Consider the following 23,169-nt stretch of genomic DNA (forward strand, 5'->3'; position numbering starts at 1 on the left):
CACATGAGTCTGTCCCATCATCCAAAGAGTGCAGACAAGCTCGGGGAGAATGTGATCCATTTGCTGGAACTGATGGGTGTTCCCATGCCCGGGCCTCAGTGATGACTCAGGAGTTAGATTTCCTAATTGTGACTGAGTTCCAAAAGCTTAAGGAGATGGTCAGGAACTGAGCATCAGAATGCCCATGACAAAAGGAGCCACCATTTTCTCAGTCTATTTCTAGTCCTGTGACTCTGTCGGAACTTATACTGCAGTGATGGGACCAGTGCCCAGGAGAAGTAGAAACGAGCTCAGTTCAACTAGAAGCAGCACTGTATAGGAAGGGAAGGAAGGGGGAAGGGAGGGAAGGAGGGAGGGAGGGAGGGAGGGAAGAAAATATGTGGAAGTGGCAAGGAAAGCCAGAAAAGCAACAACCTCAGAGCTGAGGACTGAGTTCAAGTCCCAGCCAGGTCACTTTGTTGGCCCGGTAACCTTGAAAAAAATTCTTTTGCTTGCACAAATGAAAACTCTAGAAAAGATGATTTCTGAAGTCCTATTTGCCTAAATAAAATCAATATTCCATCCAACCACTCTGCCTGCCAAATTCTGTTAACTTGGGCAAATGGATTAGTGGAGTGGATTTGAACTCATATGGGCCAGTGCTTTTTGGGTCTTTTCCAGTTCTCAGTATGTCATTTGTTGTATGTCTATGAGGAAAATGAAGCATTTATCCTAGGAAATGTTATTTGTAGTCCTGGATGAACCAGATTGTGGGCAACCAAGTAAAGGAATACCATGAGTATATCTTTTTAACTAAAGTATCCAAGACATTGTCAAGAACCTAAGAATAAGGATAATTCCACGGGAGTAATTCTAGCACAGAACAGAGATCTCCTGTGATGTCATAAAATAGGGTGATGGTAGACTTGTGGTCTATCCCCCATTTGGTCTCCAAGTCACCCTCCTGTCCCCTTACCTGCATAGGAAGACACAGGAGAAATCTGTAGAGGGTAGAGCTCGCTCATGCTGACTGGCTGGTCATCACTCTCGGTGGTCACTTCTACAACCTGGCAGATGTCTGGCGGGTTAGTGACGATCTCTTGATCTTCAATGTTGCTGTCCAGATGGGACTGTCCTACAACTTCAAAGGACAGGAGACCATCATGCCTCAAAGTCTCTTGACATCACGATTACAACAAACTCCCAAAACAGACAGCCTTCCTCAGCTCAGGCAGACGGCCAACTTGGGTTTGGGCTTCAGGCCTCTCCATGCCACCTGCCAGATTCAACCAAACGAGTTCTGAGCTAATAATCTCAGAGAAGTAGCCTGGGATGGGTAGTCCTAGGTGTGTCCCCAGCATGCTTGTTGATGGTACAGCCTGGGGACAATGTCCTTAGTCTCAAACTCAACCTGGTTATAGCCAAGACCTCAGGCTGCATTTTGACCAAATCTCAGCCTTGCTACATATCCTAATGTTCTATACACAATCTATTTCTGTTCTCTGTTCTTGTTCTTCAGGAAGGTGCCATGATTACTTTCAGGAATCTGTGGTCCAGACAGACGCTGTCAAGCCTTCACAGGAAGGCAAAGACACAGCAGTCCACTCACTGAGCCATTTCTGGCTGAATGGAAAGGGGAAGGAGGCTCTGTTTACACTGTCTCCTGATCTGAAGGTAGCCGACTGTCCAAACTACCAGAGCAACGCAGCAGGGCCTAGATTCTAACAAACGGTAATAGCATTAACTGCCTACACACCGAGAGGATGAATCTAATTAAGCTTGGTCTTCTATTTTTTGTTAATTCAAGTCTTTATTTTGGTGAAGAGAACAAACAGTGGAATACCCAGACTCAACCAATACTACAACACAGCCCTACACCCAAGGCTACAGAAGAGAGGGCAGCAAGACTGTGAGAGCTAGAGGACCATGGCATCTACTGTGAGGTAGGTTCCTTAATAAAAGACAGGAAAGTTGCAGCTATGCAATCTCAACAATATGGTTATCCAGAGAAGTCCTGGAACAGGACAACAGCAGCTTACCCAACACTGTAGATGGTGGAAATCTTATGTGGTCCCCACCTTTAGGTAATTAGAAACTACTAGGGGGAGCAGTTTTCTCACCTAACTGGTTATCCAGTACCAAGTGGTCATCCCTAAACGTGTGTGTGTGTGTGTGTGTGTGTGTGTGTGTGTGTATGTGTGTGCGTGTGTGTATGCAACACTAAATGGACTCAGAAGGAGGTATTTATTATACCTCCTTTAATTATATAATTAAAGAATAAGAGGTAAGCAATCTAAAAATAAAATTTTTATTTTAGGACAATAATAAATTTATATGGTTGTAAGAAACAATACAGAAAAATCCTGTCTGGATCCTTTACCCAATTTCCTTCGGGCAACACCTTTTGAATCTAACATCTCATCTTGAGACCAACAGCCCACCATCTTGTTCAGGTTGCCTCGTCTCTCCCTGGATTCCCTGGTGTGTGGTGAGCTTATGTGCCTCCTTGTAATTTTATCACATACGAAGTTTCGTGTACCAACCACCACCACAGCTGTAAAACTGACCTCACTGCTGCAGGCAACCTTGCAGCTCTATAACCTTAACTACCCTTTTTCAGTTCCCTCCCAGCCACCTCCTGTCCCTCGTCCCTGGCAGTCATCAGTCTGGTCCACTTCTCTGTAACTTCCATCATTTCAAAGATGCTACAGGAATAAATCCACACAGCGATCCACTCAGCTTGGCCTTTTTCACTTAACATAATTCCCCAGCGAGCCACCAGGCTGTGTGCAGCCATAGCTGGCTCTCTGTTACTGGTGTATATATTCTGCTGTTTAAATATTGCAGACTGTTGGAGAACATCTTCCATCTGTTTAACTAGCTGCCCATCGAAGGATGCTTGGGTGGATACTAGTCTTTGCCTAGTACAGACAAGGTTCCTGCGAACATTTGCATTCAAGTTTTCCACAAACATGTTTCCGTTTCTCTGGGATAAACATCGGAGAGTGTAATTGCTGGCTCGTATGGAAATTCCATGCTTAGCAACACAAGAGCGAGCCAAACTGTTTCCCAGGGCGGCTGCATGCTTCACATTCTCACCAGCAGTGTCAGAGTGAGCTAATGTGTCTGCATCCTTGCCAGCCTTTGGTGTTGCTAACATTTTTACTTTGACCACTCTTCTAGGTAAATAATGAAAACCCACTACCTCTTTAACTTCAGTGACTCCGGTGCTATGTTCTAAGTTTAAATGAAGTTGAGCCAGCGTATACTGTTGTTGGCAGCAGATTGAATACATTGTTTCCGAAAATTGGCTGCAATTAGTACAAGAGAAGTAAGCAGGGTGTTGATGCATTTTCCAAAGGCCCTCAAAGCATGAGGCAGCCATAGTCAACATTATACTTACGCACTTGGAGGTTGTGTTAATATTGCTAACATCAGAATGAAGCCTCAGTATCCTGATACCGACAAAGGACCTGGGTCACAGAGAGGCAGAGAGACTTCCCCATGGGCTCACAGTGTGGTTCTGCACACTGCTCCATTCCTCTCCACTTTCTATCCTTCTCCAACTGTGAAAGACTCAGTTTTTGCCCAAAAGAGGCCACACTCCAGTCTCCCTGAAAGTTATCCACTGTCAACAACTCTGGTTCCAGGCCCTCAAATCACCTCTCTGGCTGACATATGATTTGTAAACTTTAGAACACTTTTAAAGATTTATTTGATTACTAAGTGTATGTGTGCAGGTGAGCTTAAGTGCCCCCAGTAGCTGCAGGTTTCATATTCCCATGGAGAGTGAGTTACAGGCAATTGTGAGCTGTGCAACCTAGGGACTAGAAATTGAATTCTGGTTCTCTGCAAGAGAACAACACCCTCTTAACCACTGAGTCATCTCGTCAGCCCCAGAATTTTTTAAACATTTATATCTTCTGGGCTTGGTGGTGTATACTTTTAATCCCAGCACTTGAGAGAGAGGCACAGAATCTCTCAGTTCTAGGCAAGCTGGTCTATAGGGTAAGTTCCAGGCCAGTCAGGGCTACATAGTAAGACAGGGGCATAGACACATATACTTGTATGTGAGTGTGTGTGTGTGTGTGTGTGTGTGTATTTTATATATATGTGTGCATTTATGTGTATATATGTATGTGTGTATTATGTATGTGTCTTTTGTATGTGTGCATGTGTGTGTATGTATTTGTGCATGTAGGTAGGCTTTTTGTGTGTGTGTATATATATATATATGGCATGTGTTTGTGTGCACATGTGTGTGCATGTGGGTGTAGTGTGTGTGCACACATGTGCATCCATGTACAGTAGATGCATGAAGCATACAGGACAATGGAATTAGGGTCCTACCATAACTTTATTTAAATCAAAGCCCGTTTCACTGCTGTAATCCAAAGCTCCTTCCTCCTTATGCTGTCATTCCAAACAGTGACAGGAAGCTGGCTGGGACTAAACAATGGCCGGGCTCAGGTATCCATTGCATCTGTCCTTTTGTTCTGCCCAAGAGTATTCTTTCTCTCTGTTCCTTCCCTCACAAAGCCCAGCTTAGTTATTCAAGCTACCCAGACAGGTGGAGCGCCTGCTCGGCTTAGACGCTGCCGCCCGATACTGGCAGGGACAGAGAAGATAGATGCAGTGGAGACAAGGATCAGGTCTGTAAGAAGTCTAGAGGGCAGCCGGCCAGCAAATAGTCACCGAGGGAGGAAACAGAGAAGAGAGAAAGGGAAAAGCAAAGGATGAAGTCGAGTGAGCTAACGGCCGCTGCTCAGACGGCCCTGGTTTCTACAGCCCTTCCTGAGCTCGACCCATAGATTCACTTCACCTTCCCCTAAGCATCTCTCAGACCTTGTAGATGGAGCTCGGCCCAAACCGTGTGAACTTGCAGCCCATCTCGATTTTCTGCCTCAGTTTCTAACTCTATGCAACTTCACTTGACCTTTCATTTGTATGTACGGCATCTTCCCAGAGCTAAGAAATGGCCCTCAGCACTTCCTGAAGTCCACCGTGGCCCATGCTCATGGCTGGTACCAGCAAAGAGCTCGACGGACTTGTCCTGGACAGGTAATTAGCGAAGGGATCCAGGCTCAGCGGCTGCACGGAGTCTTCAAGGAGTTAGTTCATAACAACTTGCAAATACAGGTCATGTCAATCAATGCTTTCTAGCAAATGTCAAGACTTGCAGTGAATAGGTTCATTTAAATTTTCCAAAGTGAAAAAGACGCAAGAGGCTATATTGCTATTACAAGTTAGGGGTAAAAAAACATTTTCTTGGTTGATGAGAACATTGTCTTGTTGCTGCTTGGTCCTAGTTACACAACCAAATGCATTTGTCTAAACATAGAGAATTGTGAGGCTGGGCATATATCTCAGTGGTAGAATGTTGAATTATACACATAAAAGGAATTAATTTTGTCCTTTATTTCATTTAACATATGTGACTTGAGAGAAAAGGCAGACAAGTAGCTCTGTTTAAATTATTAGTGGATCCTGAACACTAGCTACTAGAACAGACAGCTAGGTTTCTGCCTTCTGGGGCTAACAACTTGATACTCAGTCTATACAATTATCCTATCTAAGGCCAAACTTCCCTCATAGGTCTGTGCTATTTGGGGAAGAAGGTAAGGCTCTCCATCTATACACTGATGGGCACCCTTTGGAAACGTCCCAACTCTCAAATGAAGTCCCTCCACAGAAACAGGGAATCCCATGTCTAGAAGCTCTGTGGGTGTGTGTAGGTGCTATCAGTCATCTGCCTCTTTAGATGGCACACCTCTAGGCACTAGATAATGAGTAACTTGACTGAAAAACAGCCATAAAATCCAACTTTCCGAGCACACCCTCTGAAAAGCCTCCCAACTCCATAAGGAAAGCACACAGCAATTATGATCCCATAAACACACACACACACACACACACACACACACACACACACACACACACACACACAAAGGCCATCCAGACAGTACATGTAGTACATGACAAAACCAAGGATTCAAGAGCAGTTTTACTTAGACTCCAACTTTCAAGTCCTTTGTGGCATGGACTCCCTAAATAAAAGCAGCCCAGAAAGTTCTCTTACTCACTAAGCCCTTTCGAGACAAAACCTTTCAAATCTCACCTTAATGAATCTTGGACCCATGGCCAACAGTGAAATTTCTTCTCAACGGCGTCCTGTTTGGTGCCAGAAATTCTCAACTGGGTCAGCAACCAAGAAAACCCCAAGCTCGTCCAGTTCAGTAAGGTCAGCCCCTCGTGCAAGGTCACCCCCCGGGAATGTAACTTGATCTGAGTCTAGTTGCTAAGAATCTCAACAATATTGTTCAGAGCCAGTTAGCGATGGACAGACTGGTTTGATGACTTAAAAGGTCACTCTTGCTTTATTAACAATTGTTGAGTTGGTGCAAAGCCCCGCCTGAGAAAGCCGATTGCTCTCAGGCTTCAGACAAAGTGCTTGAAAGCTCGGACTATTGGAAACAGAAAGGCCCTGGAGGGGGACTGGTCCTATCTCTTTACAGTTTAAAAAGGCTGAAAGGCTGGGGTGAGGCAGATTGCCAGGATTACCAGGTAGCTGCAGGGCCAAGCAAGGAGCTTACTGGCTGTGCATATAAAAAGCAGACGGTCGACATCACAGGATAGGAAGAAATGTATTCTTAGATGGTTTGAGGATTAAAACTGCAAATACAGACCCTGCTGACACAGCCTTCAGGGGAACACTTCTCCTACTCAAATGCATGTTAATTTGATCTTGGAAATGCATCATCTTCTATCCCCTCTGAACAGAGAGTGATCAATTGCCTGCTTTATTTGCTCCTCACAACTCTAAGGAGCAAGCACTTTCCCATTTTGCAGATAATAAAGCATGTGCCACTTCCAATCCACACAGACACTGCGGTGGTTTAAATAGAGATGACCCCTATAGGCTTATAAGTCACTATTAGGAGGCGTGGCCTTCTTGGAGTAGGTGTGGTTATTGGAGGACATGTGTCATGGGGGTGGGGTGGAGGGTTGTTCAGAAGCTCACGGCAGGCCTAGTGGCTCACAGTCTCCTCCTGCTGCACACTAATACAGATGCCAAACTCTCTCTCAGCTTCCTCCCCAGCACCATGTCTGCCTACATGCCACCATGCTTCCCACCATGATGACAACGGGCTAAACGTCTGAACTGTAAGCCAGCCCCAATTAGTTGCCATTCATCTCTTGTCTCTTCATAACAACAGAAACCCTAAGACACACTGAAACTCAGATCTTAAGGCGTATGAATCAAAAACTGTAAAAATGGGTCTAGAATCCAAGTCCATCAATGATTAATCTAGTGCCCCATCTCTATCGAATACAGCAATCATTTTTGTAAAATAACAGCCACTACTAGGTTGAGAGAGCAAAGAGTCATACCATGGTTAGGAACGTAAGGCCAGGGCTGAGTCCTAACACGGGTCAGTTGTCTGGGTTACCCAGCATTGGTGCTAGTATCTGGCCTATGGTAGGTAGCATTAGGCTACTCCTACCTCAGCAAGTTGATACAGGTATAAGAAGAAGCAGAAGTTTAGCTGGTACAGGGGGCACTCGTCAACAGGGGAGCGCACAGCACCAGGTGCTACTGCACAAAGCAGAGTACACAGGTCTCCCAGTAAAACTCTGCAGGGTCAATCAGCATCTCAGGGGCCAATGTATGTTCTGGAGGCAAAAACGTGAGCCCAGTGTGCTAGGCTAGCAGGAAGTAAGAACCCAGGTGTGGTGCTTGGTCCTAAGGTCTCCCACCAACCTCCGTCTTGACAGCTTGCCACACACTGTAAGATTATTCAGGCTCATTCAAGCTGCAATGCAGGTCTGGACAGGATAGGCCAACCTGATAGGCAGGGACAGGATAGGCCAACATGATAGGCAGGGGCAGGCGATGCCAGACATGAAGGAGACTCCAGCATGTTTTGCGTTGGAGGCAATGGTAGCATGGTACGAAGGGCAATTTCAAAAAAGTCACTGTGTGACTGAGAATGAGTAGGATGAGGGGAGAATGGAAGCAAGAGCCCAGGTAGGAAGCGAAGTCTGATTATAAACAGTGTCGGAAACAGAAGAACGCAGAGAAAGGGTGCAGGATGAGGGCAGGGTAGCTGATAGTTATCAACAAGAGGAAGGAAATGGGAACAAGGGGAAGAGAGAAACCCTCATGGGAAAATGGCAGCCTTCTTAAGCACATTAAAAAAATCTCATAACTCTGGAAAAACAACAGCCAAACTCCACCATTTATGGCTCCTGATCAGCAGATGTGACTGTCCCACCTGTGTGACCCAGATCTGGGTACCCAAGCTACCAAATACAACATAATTATTTTTCTTTGTTTCCTGTCAGTTAACCCATCAGAATTTTGAGACTCAGCTTAAAACAAAGCAACAACAACAACGAAACGCCACTTAAAGCCACGGTTGTACAATTCAGTACTGGAGTGCTTACCTAACATACACAAGGTCCTGGATTTGCTCCCCAGCAACTCAGAAACAGAAGATAAAGGAACAATTAAAAGGCCCCTGAAACTTGATCTTTGCTTTACATAGAGCTATCAAAATAGAAGAAATTGCCCGAAAAGACAGTCCTCCAAGGTGTGTTTTGAGTAGCTAAAATTAAGACAAAATAGCTCATTCCCTAATTGTCCAGTCACTGTAGGTGTTTTATGCCCATCAGAGAGTTGAATAATGCCCTGTTTCTGGTGACCGTTGCCTTCTTGAAGGTTCCTTTGTTATCAAGAAACACATTGAGGCTGGAAAGCACTCACTCACAGGTTGGGCAGAGCAGGGGTCCTGCAAGCATCATAGTCTGGTCTGCAGATGCATTCCATACAGCTCAGCAGAAGCTCTGGTACCCCAAGCAGCAGGGCACTGTGAGAACAATGTGACATGTCCTACATACAGACGTCACTGAACACCCAACCAAAATCCAGAACTTAGGGAAAGAAAAAGTCTCTCGTCCCTTAGAGAGAAATGGGGACACTTTTCTGGGTGCTAACCCTGTGACTTAAACATTCCGAGTAAAGGAACTTTGGAAGACACAGTTCAGCAAGGAGACATCACACTGTTTGGACTGCCTGTGAGCCTGTGAGCCTGTGTGTGTGTGTGTGTGTGTGTGTGTGTGTGTGTGTGTGTGTGTGTGTGTGTGTGTGTGTGTGTTTTCACAGGAAGTTGTGAGCTACCAACATGGATACTCGGGACCATCTGAGTGCATGAGTGTATGCATGGGTGCATGCATGTTTGTAGACACTAACCAAGAGTTCATTTGTCAGGGAAACATGCCCCACAGTTTTCACTGAGGAAAATAGCCAACTCTGACCAGAAGGAAAGTGTGCCACTGGCTAATCTCCACTGGATGCTGTGACTTTCAGTCCAGCTCCTGGCTAAAGAGCCTGCAGACAGGATATGAAAGGCTATAAAATGAAGTAACTCATTCCAGCTTCCAGTTCTCATACATTCATCAGCTTAGGGTGCCAGCACCTTGTAGCTTTTGTGTTGGGGCCCAGATATAAAACTGAAACGCAACCCAGCTTTAGAAACAAGCCATTGGGATGTGAGAAATGGTGTCATTTATAAATAAAGAGAATTTCAAGGTCAAGAGACAGAGTTCGTCAGAAGCCACGGTCGCCACGGATCCAGATCTCAGTTTCTTCATTCTATCCACAAGCCTCAAAGACCAAAGTGGGCAATAAGGAATGTGTGGGACACAATAGGCAAAGTGAGAAAGTCTGAAAGAATAATGTGATGAACACCAGCACTGATTGGCCGTCCACTGAACTACATGACAGTTCCATTTCATGTCGGTGACTCATTTTGTAAGGCCAACCAGCTAAACAGAGAGATGTCTTCAGGCTAATTTTGCAGGTATTCTTTGCTAACGTGCTATTAAGTCTATTAACTATTAACTTCCTGGTCCCTATTAAGACCAGAAGAGAAGTGTTGATCCAGCAGGTGATGGTCTCAGGAACCCTGCCCACTACCTTGACCCCAGAAGAGAGTACCGACTCAATTTTACACCAGCTCCAGGCACCACCAACCATGCCAAAGGGCAAAGAAATCCTACACGCTGAGGACTCCACCAAAATGACGTGAAAGGAAGGAGGGAGGGAGGAGGGAGGGAGGGAGAAAGGAAGGAAGGAAGGAAGGGAGGGAGGGAGGGAGGGAGGGAGGGAGGAAGGAAGGAAGGAAGGAAGGAAGGAAGGAAGGAAGGAAGGAAGGAAGGAAGGGGAAGGTGGAGCTGGAGGACCAGTTGCTTAGTGAACTAAGGCAGGCAGAGAGAAACAGTACTGCTGGGCCTCAGTATGAGTCCAAATAAAGTCAGCCTCACTGGAAACAGAGAAGGAAGGTGAGCATGGAGGCTGGCTGGGGAGAGAGGGAAAGGGAAGCTCAAGGTGCAGAAGGTTTACCATTGAGGAGTGACTTTTCCAGGTCTTTAGCACTGCATGCTGCCAGCCATGGTGACACTGTACTGTGTGCCTCCTTCCAAACGGCTGGAGGAGTTAATTTATGTTTTAAACAAAACAAGACAAAAAAGCCCCCAAAACTCCTAATGTCCCCCAAAGAAAATGCCCATGAGGTAGCAGATGCTTTCATTGGCATGAGGAAGTCATTGTCCCTACGGCATGCACATCAGTCACAGTATCATGCTGCACCCTTTGGAAATCCATAACTATCACTTGTCAATTAACAAGCAGGTAAGTAGTGTTCCAAACAGTCATGGAAAGCCAGGGTACAACCCTAGCTTTGGTTTGGCAGATCGTTTGGGGTTTATTTCACCTAATAAGTGAAGGGAAATTCCAGAACCTTCCAATGCACTCAGAATGAGCTAAGTCTTAAGAAATTGAGCCTGGAGTTTGGGGGGAAATTTTTTTTAAGGGACCCAAGAGGCATATGTAAATTTTCCAGGCCTGCCCACTAAGAAAGCTAACTGGTCCCCCGTAGAAAAAGGGACAGAAAGGATGTTACTTCCATTGGGGGTAGGAGACAGGAAAGAGGGGATACCTCCAAAAGAGGGGTGAATCTTCAAAACCTAGGGGATGACAGATCCAGTTTCTGGCTGTGGCCTCCTGACAATCAGTGTGTAGCTAAGAATTAGACAGAAAACTCCCTGTTCAAGAGGTTCGGTTTATCTTTGTTGATACTTTCAAATTCTTAGTAACATCAGAAGGCCAGACTGGAGCAAAGTTTTATGGGCCAATAGGTATCCCTTGGCCATGCAGACTCAACTCTGACTTCTGTGTGCAGATTCAAGGCAAGCTCGCTGCCAGGCCTCTGGCTTTACAAGGTGTACCCAGAGTCTGTTCATCACGGCTTCTCAGCAGGAGAGGACTGGTCTGTAATTCACTACCCACCCACTTTCCTGAAACCCTGAAGGCATAGTGCTTGCTTTGGGACATTTTATTGCCCATTTGATGCTTCAGTGTAAAAAACAAAAAATTTATTTTTGTTTATTTATTTGTGTGTGTGGGTGTGGGTGTGCCTGCCTGCCTGCCTGTCTGTCTACATGCATGCATACTTGTTTGCAGGTACCCACAGAGGCCAGAAGAGAATCTCAGATTTCCTGGTGCTGGAGTTACAGGCAGTTGTAAGCACCCAGCATTCGTACTAGAAACCAAACTCCAATCCACTGAAAGAGCAGCTGGTGCTCTTTACTGCTGATGCAACTTTCCAAATCCCAACTGTAAACACCTTCTCAATCGTTTAAATAAAATCCAACACTCTTACCATAATCGACTAAGTCCCCAGACATACATTTCTTGTGTACTTGTATTAGCCACCGTTTTCTAGAAGAATAGAACTGATAGAATATAGAATGCGTGTGTGTGTGTGTGTGTGTGTGTGTGTGTGTGTGTGTGTGTTACAGTGGCTGACAGGCTGTGGTTCAGCTAGTCCAATAGCTGTGTACCAACAGAAAATCCATGGGTCCAGTAGTTGTTTAGCCCATGAGGCTGAATATCTCAACTGATGAACAGTATATACCATACTGTATATTTCAATACTAAAGAAGTAGGCTATGGAGTGTTCACAAAAAGGGACTTATCATGACTGCCCTCTAAAAGACCCAACGAGCAGCTGAAACAATCAGATGCAGATATGTGCACCCAACCAATGAACAGAAGCTGCTGACTCCTCTATTGAATAAGGGAAAAGCTGGAGGAAGCTGAGGAGGAGGGCAACCGTGTAGGAGGAGCAGTCTCAATTAACCTGGACCCCAAGATCTCTCAGATACTGGATCGCTAACCAGGCAGCATACGCCAGCTGAGATGAGGCCTCCAACACATACACAGCAGGGGACTGCCGGGTCTGAGTTCAGTCAGAGACGATGCACCTAACCCTCAAGGGACTGGAGGTCCCAGGAAGTTTAGGGGTCTGGTGGGGGGAGACGGGGACAGGGGGTGGAGGTATAGGAATGTGGAAGAGTTGGGGGGTGAACCAGGAGGGGAATAAAATCTGGAGTGTAAAAATAAATAAATTAAAAAAGAAGAAGTAGGCTCTAATGCCAGAGAAGGAATGGCCTTGCTAGTAAGAGTGAGGGCAAGCAGGCAAAAAGCAAGGAATCTTCCTTCTTCAGTGTCCTTTAGAGAGGCTGGCAGCAGAAGATGGGGCCCAGATTGAAGGTGGAACCCACACCTCAATAGAGCTGGGTTATCAAGCCACATCAGAGTTCAGATGAAAGACAGATCTTCCCACCTCAAATTATTAACTAAGGAAAACACCCCTCCAGTGTACCCAGACACTGGGTTTTGGTTCATTACAGATATAGTCAAGTTGAAAACAAAGAATAACCACCAAAAGTTCACCCCTTGTCAACTTGACATGAAATCATATCTCCTTATGATGTACCTGCTTAATTTCCAAATGAAAACAACAACCAGGTCATAATTATTAAAGCTAACATGATGTGACTACCATACATACAATCTCAAATGTGTTATATATTTAACCAGGTCATAATTATGGTATAATTATCCCCTATATAACCACAAACACAGGATCAGAAAAGACTTGGCAAGGGGATAGATATGATCAGAATATATTTAAATTTAAAAATGATTTTTAAAATGATTTTAATAATAAAGATATAAAAAATGATTTTGATTAAACATAAATTTATATATTATCTAAAACAAAAGGCAAATAATACTTTTTATAAATAAAGTGTTAAGTATTACTAGAAAGTGAGTACTTATGTACTAAAATTTATTAACGTATTTTGCAATAGGTGGCAACGTGCCTTAACGGGCATTCTCTTGGTATCTCAAAACTTAAATATGATGATGTTACATGATCTCACTTGATGTTAAATTACATGATAAAGAAATGAAGGAAAGGAAATTCAAATATCTGCACAAATGCATTCTTAACAAAATATGACAGAAATACTCATGTCAACTATAATCTTCATTTCTGCAACTGGTCATGTGACCTTAGCTGGTATTTATAACTATCTTTCTCTACTACCCAGTCTGTATTTCCTCCACCCTTGGCAAGAGCCACATGAGGTTTTGGCTCTTTTCCTGGGGGAATGACCCATACTCTCATTCCTGAAGAGTCTGTGTCCTTTGTCATCCTGCCTGGATTAAGTTGTTGTAGTTTCCTATTGACTTTAATAATAGGATAGGGTAGCACCAAGAGATGCCCTAAAGGATCTTCTGCACTCCAGACATAATCCTTCTTACCTTTATTGAGGAGAAGCAATCCAATTTCCCCATGGTAATCTGGATCAATCACCCCTCCTAACAATGTTACTCCTTTCTTACCCTTGGCTTAAGGGCATCAGAAGCCCTCAGTAGGCAGAAGGGAGTCTGAGTGTCCAGCTCAGAGGAATGTTTGTTGTGGCTCCTGGCAGGAGCGCTCTCCCATCTGACCCAAATTTCTAGGCCAGCATTAAGGCCATGGGAACAGAAAATAAAAATTTTCCTTGGGGTTGGGGATTTAGCTCAGTGGTAGAGCGCTTGCCTAGGAAGCGCAAGGCCCTGGGTTCGGTCAGCAGCTCCAGAAAAAAAGAACCAAAGAAAAAAAAAATTTCCTTACATGTCACTAGGGGTGATAATGAGTAGAACTACCTTTTCCATCTCCCGATTCCTGAGTCCTGGCTATGGGAAAATTGTACTATATCTTAGACATTAATTCAAAGCATATAGCACCTCTGGGAAACCCTGCCCAGGCCTTCAGGCTTCTGCCACCTAATTAGTGCTATAACTGTGTTTTCAAAAAGGCCTTTCCATCTTTCTCCCAGGCCAACTGCTCCAGAATGGTGGGAAACATGCTACGACCAGTGGACTATGATTGTGGTACCGCTATCACATTCTCTGGCTGTGAAGTTAAATTCTTTGATCAGCAGCAATACTGTGTGGAATACCGTGATGGTGGATAAGTAAGGTATTCTGTAAACCCATGGATGGTAGTTTTGACAGAAGCATTACATGAAGAAAAAGCAAGCCCATAACCATAATAAGTAGCTACTCTAGGAAGGACAAAGCATTGTCTTTTCCACAGAGGAAGTGGTCCTATGTAGTCAACCTGCCACCAGGTCACTAACTGGTCTCCCCAGAGGATGGTGCAATATCTGAGACTCTGTGTTGGTTTCTGATGTTGGTAGACCTGGCACTCAGCAGCAGTTGTAATCAGGTCGAACTTAGTGAGTACAAGTCCTTGTCAAGGCCATGCAGAAACTTCATCTCTGCCACCAGGGCCACTTTGTTTATGGGCCCGTTGGGCAATGACAGGGATGGCTGAGGAAAGAGGCTGACTGTCCTATGTACTTGATTACTGAAATATTCCTCTGCCAACATCACCTTTCGAAGATCATTTATATGTGGCACAAATATCTTCACATCCCTCCCCAGATATCTTTGTCACAAATTTTGCAACTGTCCTTTTTCCATGTCCCTGACCATCCAGCAAATCCATTGGGTACAGCCCATGAATCAGGGACAATTCACATCTGGTCATTTCTCCTTTCAAACAAGCTGTATGACAGTGCGTACTGCCTGAAGTTCTGCCCACTGTGAAGATCTCCCTTCACTGACATCATCCAGACCTTTCTCAGAAAAGGGGTTGCAGCCGTCCATTTCTGGGCAATGTCTACATAGCATTAGAATCACGCCCTAGTCTCTTCTTCATTCAAGTGACCACAGAGCATACCCCATGAGGCTGTAGTGTAGCTTGGGAACAGATGGCACTGTAACGGGAGTAGAAACCACAGGTGTTTGAGTAATTTCTTACTGGAAATTTTTTTTTGCACCTTCAGGACTGCCAACTTCGGGACCACTTCTACTTGATAATGGATTTCTGCTGTACACATCCTATTAGGACTTGATGGGTCAGAGGTCACCCAGCTCATGATGGGAAGCTCAGCCTGCATGGTAACTTTGTGGCCGATTGTCAAAGTTTCCACCAAGGCCCAAGAGCAAGTGAAGAACTGTTTCTCAGAGAGAGAACAGCTGTCTGCAGATGATGGTCCAAAAATCCCAAAGGTCTCTTCTGTCATTCACCTCTAGGGGTCTGACAAAGGTTCCAAATGGCACCGACACCCCAAGTGCCATTAATTCTGCTGGATCACATGGTCCAAGGGTAGAGCAGCCTGCATCACAGTCTGGGCCTGCTGAAGAGTCCCCTCCTGTTCCAGGCTTCATTCAAAGTTAGCAGCTTTCCAAATCACTTGGAATGCAGGCTGGGGTAACGCACCCATATGAGGAATAGGCTGTCTTCAGAATCCACACAGGCCCAATAAAACATTCAGCACTTCTTTCTTGTTGGTAGCAAGGGCCAAGTGCAATGACTTACTCTTCACCTCGGAAGAAGCACCTTTACCTGACACACACCACTGGACTGCCAGAATTTTTCGTTGGATTTACTTCTTATCCTTTGATGAGAATGTGTTTCAACAGAGTCCAAAGTGGTTGCTACCACTTGCTCATTTGGTCCAATCAGCATAACATCATTAATATAGTTCATCAACATGATATTTTTTGGAAGAGACATGATCTAGATCTCTTTGAACAAAGTTATAACACAGGATGGAGAGTTCATATGTCCTTGAGTAAAGCTGTAAAGGTATATTGCTGGCCTTGCCAACTGAAGGCCAACTGCTTCTGATGGTCCCTATGAGCAGGTACCAAGAAAAAGGCATTTGCTGGATCAGCAGCCGCATACCATGTACAAGCAGATGTACATGCTCAAGTAATCTGCTCAGGTAAGAACATCACATCTAGTATAGATGTTGCAAACTGGGAGTCACCACATGATTATGCTTTTAATAGTCAGTCTCCATGGTCCATGTGTCTTCTCACTGGCCTATAGGAGAGTTAAAGAGAGATGTGGTGGGAACCACCATCCCTGCACATTTCAAGTCCTTAAGGGTGGCACTCATCTCTTCAATTCCTCCTGGAACGTGAAATTGTCTTTGATTTGTTATTTTCCCTGGTGGAGACAACTCCAATGGCTTCCATTTAGCCTTTCCAACCATAATATCCCTCACTCCACAGGTCAGGGAACCAAATGCCTAAATGAATGTATCCCAATGACACATTCTGAATCTGGGGAAAGAACTACAGGGTCTACTGTTAGCTGTATTTCAGCCCAAACTCCATTAATCACTTGACTTCCATAAGCCCCTTCTTTAACTTGAGGGCCACAATGTTTCTTGGGATCTCCCAGAATCCATGTCAATTCAGAATTTGTATCCAATAGACCCGGAAATTCTGATTGTTTCCTTTCCCCCAGTATACAGTTACCCTGGTAAAAGGCCATATGTCCCTCTGGGGAAAGGACTGTAGGCTAATAGGAACACTCTTACTCATTTCATCAAGGTCCTTCCTCAGGGGGCACCTGGCCATTCCTTCATTCAAAGGGTTCTGGGTCCGCAAACTGGTTCAAGTCTGATATAAGCTGAGATTGCCTTTTACCATGATCCAAGGTAACCTTTCCTTCATTTGTTTGAGAATTTTTCTACTTTCACAAAGTAACTACAAATGCAGTGGGTTATTTTTTTTAAATCTAGTTCATGTCTGGAAACACCGTGTTGATTAGCCAGTACCTAAAGTTCATAAAGTCAAGCCATTATAAAATTAACTTTACCATTACCAGCCAGGTCATTATGAACATTGCTTTGCCTATGTTGGCCATTATGATAACTGTGATCACGTCACCTCTGGCAATTCAATGCTGCCACCTGGCCCTCTTGGTCCCCAATTAAACCTACTGTATTTAATTCATCCAATCGAGCAGTAGTGTCTCCAACACTAAGGTCTGACACAAGGAAAAAGGAAACAAAACTCTTCAAATGTGCCAGGGCCCTCTCACCAATTTAACTGTCTTACATAAGATTAGTGAAGGGCACATCTTCTGGTCCTTCCCATGTGAAGAATTGGATATCTCTATGCATAACTCTAGCATTGCAATCTCTTAAAAGCCTTTTATCAACATCAAGCCAAAGGATATCAGACATCACCAACTTCTTTTCAGTAGGACATCTTTTGACAAATGCTTTGCCAACCATTCAAACAAAAATTTTCATACCCTTTTAGCTGAGCAAACTTCCATATTAAACCTAAAGCCTCCATTCAGAAGGACCATGTCAATAAACTAGGTTTTATGTTCCTTCCACATTATCCCACATCCTCAAATACTTCTACACATCCACACATACTTCTAGAGTTCTGCATAAACAAATTAGCAAGTTTGTAGTGTATGGGGTGCACTTCCTTGTGGTCCACACATTCTAGCTTCCTTCTAGGAACCTACTTAACCTTAAATCTGATTACAGGTCTAGTGGCAAGAATTGGTCCCTGAGGGACACCAGTGTTGTCTCGGCTGGCATCTCTTTCAGAGAAAGTTACTGCTGGTTTAACAGACAATGAAGGATTAATTTCCTCGGTCAAAGGTGAAAAGGGCAATCTTTCAGAGGGGTGGTGTGAGTGTATCTGCTGAGGGTAGAGAGACTAAAACCTCAGGTAAGATAAACCCTCGAGAACCTGAGGGTTCAAAGTTCTCGACTTCAGTAGGGTCCTCCCACACATTTCCATCCCAGGCTACAGGATCCCATTCTTTACCAATGAATGTCCTTCCTCTAACTGCCAACATCCTCCGAGGCTGCGACTTGAATTTTCACTGTTATTCAGTCAGCCTTACAATGAGGGCTATGGTTTGGTTTCCTTCAAGCTGTGTTGCCTGGCTGCCAGAGAGAAGATTCTCTCCCAGGGCACACTTAGCAACCTGTAGGCTGTTTCTGTGCATTCGGAGGTCAGTTTTATCACTGAGATCATTGTTGTTGTTCACACTATCCCAAGACACTAGAAGTTGATCAATTTTATCTCGGTGCTCATTATATTTCATTGTTAAATTATCTAAAATGGCTAGGATACTCAATGATCAGCATGCTCCCTATTTTCCCATAAATTGTCAAATGTCTTCTATACGGGGTCACCAAATCTGTTGCCTCTCAAATTGGTGAATCAGGATAACCAAATGCACTCATCTCTTTCAGTTTACAAAACAGTTCACACAATGTGCTTTTAATATTCTTTCAACTTCTAGGAGAGGCTTCAATACTGTAGGTTTGGGCATATTGGAAAGCCTAGTCATATTTTTAAAATGCATATTATACTTCTGTTGTTCTAGAACCAGTTCTAGTACCAAAATCTTTAATAGTCAGGGCTCTCTAGAGGAACGGAACCAATCTCTATAAAGATATGTATCAATAGAATATATGTACATATACATATACAGACATATATATGTATATACACACATATAATGAGGATTTTAGAGTGGCTTATAGGCTGTGGTCCAGCTACTTTGACAATGTCTGTCCACCAATGAAAAGTCCAACAATTCTGTAGCTGTTCAGCCCATAAGCCTGGATGTCTCCGCTGGTCTTCAGATATGCCAGAATCCTGAAGAAGTAGGCTCTAATGCCAGTGAAGGAATGGAACTGCCAAATGAGGGGGAGGGCAAGCAAGTAAAACTAAAAAATCTTCCTCCTTCTGTGGCCTCTACATAAGCTGCCAGCAGAAGGCGTGGCCCAGTTTAAAGGTGCACTGTCCCACCTCACTCGATCTGGATTAAAAGTGGGTCCTCTCACTTTAAATGATTTAATTAAGGAAAAGAAATTCCTCACAGGTGTGCCCAGCTGCTTGGGTTTTAATTAATTCCAGATGTGGTCAAGCTGACAACCAGGAACAGACATCAGAGAACCTCTGCCTCTGAGGGGACCTCATGAGCAGTCACCACACTTCCGACACTATGCACCACTGGCTGCTTTCTGGTCCTTCAGATGCTTTCTACAGGATTTCTGTCAGCATTATGCCTGCCACCACATGTCACCTGCTGCACCTCACACAGGCACTATCCAGGGAGATCACTCTTCTGAGGACACCTGCCCTACCATGCAGGTTACTCCTAGTCACCCGTTCTCTTCCTTTGTATCACAGACTACAAATGGGGTGCTATGCTTATCTGTGGCTTTGCCTGTTACTGGATCCCCACAAAACTAGGAATAGGGCCCAGCATGTTCCCTATTTACTTCATGCCCAGAACTGCATTTGATGGTGGGAAAGTCTCTGCAAATCTATTGAGCCAGTCAGTCCTCTGACAGAAGGGTTCTGTGCCTCACTTTCTTGGCCTGTAAAATGAGTGCTACCTCTGGGTAGATGTACACAAGGCCAGTGCCGAGGGGACCCACAGGGATGGCCTTTCCTCTCCTTGGTTCCCAAGTTAAACAAATGACATTTTGGCTGACAGTGATTGATAAAGAACTGCTAACCACTATCCACCGGAGAGGAAGCTCGAATGCCTAGCCATCTTTTCTCTGACTCCTCTACAAGCCTTCATCTCATTATTGAAATCCTGAGACCTAGGGGCCAGAGCTGGAATTTGAACACGTTCCAAGACCTCCTCTTACTGGCTGTGTTATTTTGAGATTACTGTTTTTACAAAGTTTAGACCTCGGAGGCTGCTCGTGAGTATAAAAAGAAGATGTCAAAACAGTTTACCTATGATGTTCACCGTACTATCCACTTCATTTTTTATAGCTGAAGTCAGGACCGCATACTCAGGAGAAAAGCCACTTACTCCATTACTAAGCCCCAAAGATGACTCAACTGGTTCTTGCTAGGAAGAAGAAAAGAAAAAGGCATTGAGAACACTTCCTTCCTCTCCCCTTTCTTAGCTTCAACTCTCCCCCTGTCTAACTGGTTGAATCCTGGGGTTATTCATTCACGTCATGTCCCAAATGCATCCCCTGTCTCTTTAAATCAGCCTGACATTAAAGAAGCTAGCTATTTGGTTTCTTTCATTTTTCCTTCAAGGAAATGGTCTCAGCACATCTGGCTTGCCCTCAGGAAATACCTGCAGCTGCAGATACACAGAAGACTGTTCTGTGGTTGGATGGGGCTTGCAGCTCTGTGACATGAGTCCCTGCATGGGAGCCTTCTCCTCTGAGGGAGCACTCAGGAGGACCTGCTCCTGGATTCCTGCGGAGAAGGCTGGCCTCTGCATGAGCCAGTGACGGGAGCTCAGAGGAAGGTGGGAGTGAGCACTCGGGCACACTTTGTGATATGGTCACTTGAGCCCACTGCACTGCTGGTTCAATGATAACATGAGCTAAGTCTCCCCTCACTGGCCTACCACCAGATAGGTACTCCCACCTCCATAGCTTCAGATTAGGGCTTTTCTTGTGCCTGAAACTCCCACCCAGCCCAAGGGGCTGCACAGTGACACTGACTACGTCAATGTCATTCCTTCCCTTGTTTTAACTTTATATCTCTTTTTCGTTCAAGTGTACTTGAACCCTCCACTCTCTGAGAGTACCAAGCAATCAAGGAAAGCCAGTCCTGAAGTACGCTTGACTCTCAGAACTTTGATGAGGGTACTTCCTACATTTGTTTCAGAGATAGCAACAAGCCAGACAAAAGCCGCATAGTGGGACAACTCCGGGGGAATCCAAAATGGAAGAAGAAGCTGGAGGAGGAGAGTGGAAAGAGGGCTGCGAGCAGACGAGCATTGTGGGTAAAGTGGTAAAGTCAGGCATTCTAAGGCATACTGGGCATTCTTATCAACTGGTCACACTGGGGAATAAGATCAAACTCTGTACAAGTCTCATGATCCTCTGGCAAACTCCCTTGATCATTCTGTCTGAAGGGCATCACCTTGAGGTTCAGCTCAGCTTAAGGAAAACAAAACAAACAAATGAAAATCCTCACTGTAGGGTTTACCCAGAAGACCCCAGGGCAGGCCCACTGAGCAGAAATTGTACCCCTTTCTCTGATAGTGTCTTGTATTTTCTCTCTTAGCATCTTGTAAGTTCCAATAGAAGGCTTGTTCTTTCAGGGAGAGGGGGAGGAACCTTATCAGTTTTCCTTCCTTTATGGTCAAACATCTAAGCAAATGCCTGCCTTTGCTAACCCCACCTTCTCATGCACACCCTTAGGAAGGCCTATAGTCCTATCTCGCCCCCATCTGCAGAAGACACGCTAAGAGGACTCTGGAATCAGACCAGGTGACCAAGCCTGGCTCCTGTACGTCTCACTGGCTGAATTTAACCCTTGAATCCCCTCTTCAACCGTCTTAGTCATGTGCGAGCTGAGAATGGTAATGGAAACCATGCCAAGGGTTGAATAGAAACTTAAAGGAGATGAATATCGACAAGGCAAGGCGTTTATTCTTAAATAACATTTGCTACCATCAAAGGTCACCAATAAAACTGTTCTTACCAAATCCAAGGGCCCTTTCTCAAGTCCCTTCCCCTAAGCTCCATCCTCAGGACTTTGCCTCCCTCTTGACAGCCTGAATCACACGCAGCTACTGCGCATGTGCACCTCACCGTAGCGCCATCTTTTCTCCATGGCTCTCTCAATGGCCCCTGTTCCGTTTTCCCCTCCTCAATCATTTTCCACGGTCTACTTATGTACGTCATTTCGTCAGTTCCTCCCTAAGAAACTAAGTACAGATCTCTAAACAAAGGACAGGAAGAACTGCTGCACATTCCCTTTTTGTTTCCTTTTTTTTTTAAAGTCATTCTATTTTTAGATTTCTTATCAAAGTAATAAAACAACCAGGTTTGCATTATTCAAAAATTGAATTATTCTGACTTTGCAACAGAGACCTCTAAGTGTTTCACATGATCTGCAGTTTAACTACTGGTGACAAATGATCCTTTTGTCACTTTTTGTGAGAGAAAAATTATGAGTCACTACGTTAGTTTTCCAAGTTCATGCTACTTTTAGCCTGGTGTGATGCAGGAACTGAGCCCAGCCTTTGCTTGTGCTGTATGTTCAAATGCAGGAGCCTCGTCTTCTGCACCCATCCAGATGGAGAACAGGATGGATGGGGTGGGCTGCTGCTTCTCTCTGGTATCCTGCCTGGGGCAGAACATTCCTCTAATGGCTATTGAAAGACTAATTGGAACTTGTCTTACTCCTCCTACAACCAGTCTGGGAAAACTCTCATTGGTTCTGTCACCCCAGAGCTCCTGTTCTCAACCTGTGGGTCACGACCCACCTGGGGAGGTCAACGATCCCTTCCCGTGGTTGGCTATTAGATATTCTGCATATCGGATGCTTACATTACGGTTCATAAAATTAGCAAAGTTGAAGTTATGAAGCAGCAATGAAAATAATTTCACCACAACATGAAGAACTGGTCACGGCCCTAGGAAGGTGGAGAACCACTACACCAGTGAACAAGATGGTAACTTGTAGAACATTATGTGCTGGGCAGAATCCTGACAAGCCTCCTTCCAAGTGGGCCCAGGAGAGAAGCTTCTCTAAGGACTCAACCAAAACTTCTGAAATAATTAGAAATGGGTTATCAAAAGCTAAGAGGTCAAAAAACAAGAATAAAAGAGGTGAGGGGTTCTCTGACTTCCACTATGTACACTATATACTGTGCATATGCATACACACAGGCACACAAATAGATATTAAGTAATGTAATGCAAACGACTTTACAAAAACCCTAAATAACATTTAAAACCCAAACTGGAAAGAGGTGTTGGTTCTCTGTGAACAGGCGCAGAGATGGTGTAAAAGATGGATGGCCTGTCCTGGTCATCTCTGGTGGCCCACTGCTGCTGTATCAACTCTCCCTCACTCGCCCAGTCCAGTGAGTCCTGAGCATGTTAGAGGTGCTCTTACAAGTCAGCTTACCTGAGACTGCCTAGGCTTCTCAGCCTCTTGCCTCACTCCAG

At 44.6% G+C, this 23,169-nt stretch overlaps 2 protein-coding genes and 1 long non-coding RNA gene across 34 annotated transcripts in view; 2 read left to right on the forward strand and 1 right to left on the reverse strand.

Annotated features, from left to right (window-relative positions):
* The window catches only part of Erich1 (glutamate-rich 1), a gene marked incomplete at its 5' end in the record, with an annotated part of 52,793,804 nt that overhangs the window by 22,678,321 nt on the left and 30,092,314 nt on the right, over positions 1 to 23,169 (forward strand).
* The window catches only part of Irf2 (interferon regulatory factor 2), a 111,848-nt gene that overhangs the window by 8,101 nt on the left and 80,578 nt on the right, over positions 1 to 23,169 (reverse strand). For 12 of the 21 annotated variants that reach the window (XM_087587867.1, XM_087587869.1, XM_087587871.1 and 9 more), the window contains 2 exon segments: positions 19,976 to 20,093; positions 956 to 1,120 (listed from right to left, as the gene is read on the reverse strand). In XM_087587867.1, coding sequence (XP_087443993.1) covers positions 956 to 1,120; positions 19,976 to 20,093 — 283 coding nt within the window. 21 annotated transcript variants of the gene reach the window in all.
* Positions 976 to 22,048, forward strand: LOC102552290 (uncharacterized). 13 transcript variants are annotated; one of them, XR_015640351.1, is made up of 7 exons: positions 976 to 1,064; positions 1,499 to 1,653; positions 1,787 to 1,922; positions 14,218 to 14,360; positions 15,232 to 16,176; positions 20,873 to 20,986; positions 21,412 to 22,048. It is a non-coding gene; the product is annotated as an uncharacterized LOC102552290 (long non-coding RNA). The 13 variants fall into 13 exon arrangements; XR_015640357.1 differs by having other exon boundaries at positions 1,499 to 1,710; positions 1,804 to 1,922; positions 21,412 to 21,698; XR_015640355.1 differs by having other exon boundaries at positions 1,499 to 1,710; positions 1,804 to 1,922; positions 20,873 to 20,990; positions 21,412 to 21,695.

This window comes from Rattus norvegicus, chromosome 16 (assembly GCF_021556685.1).
Source record: "Rattus norvegicus strain SHRSP/BbbUtx chromosome 16, alternate assembly SHRSP_T2T, whole genome shotgun sequence".
NCBI lineage: Eukaryota > Metazoa > Chordata > Mammalia > Rodentia > Muridae > Rattus > Rattus norvegicus.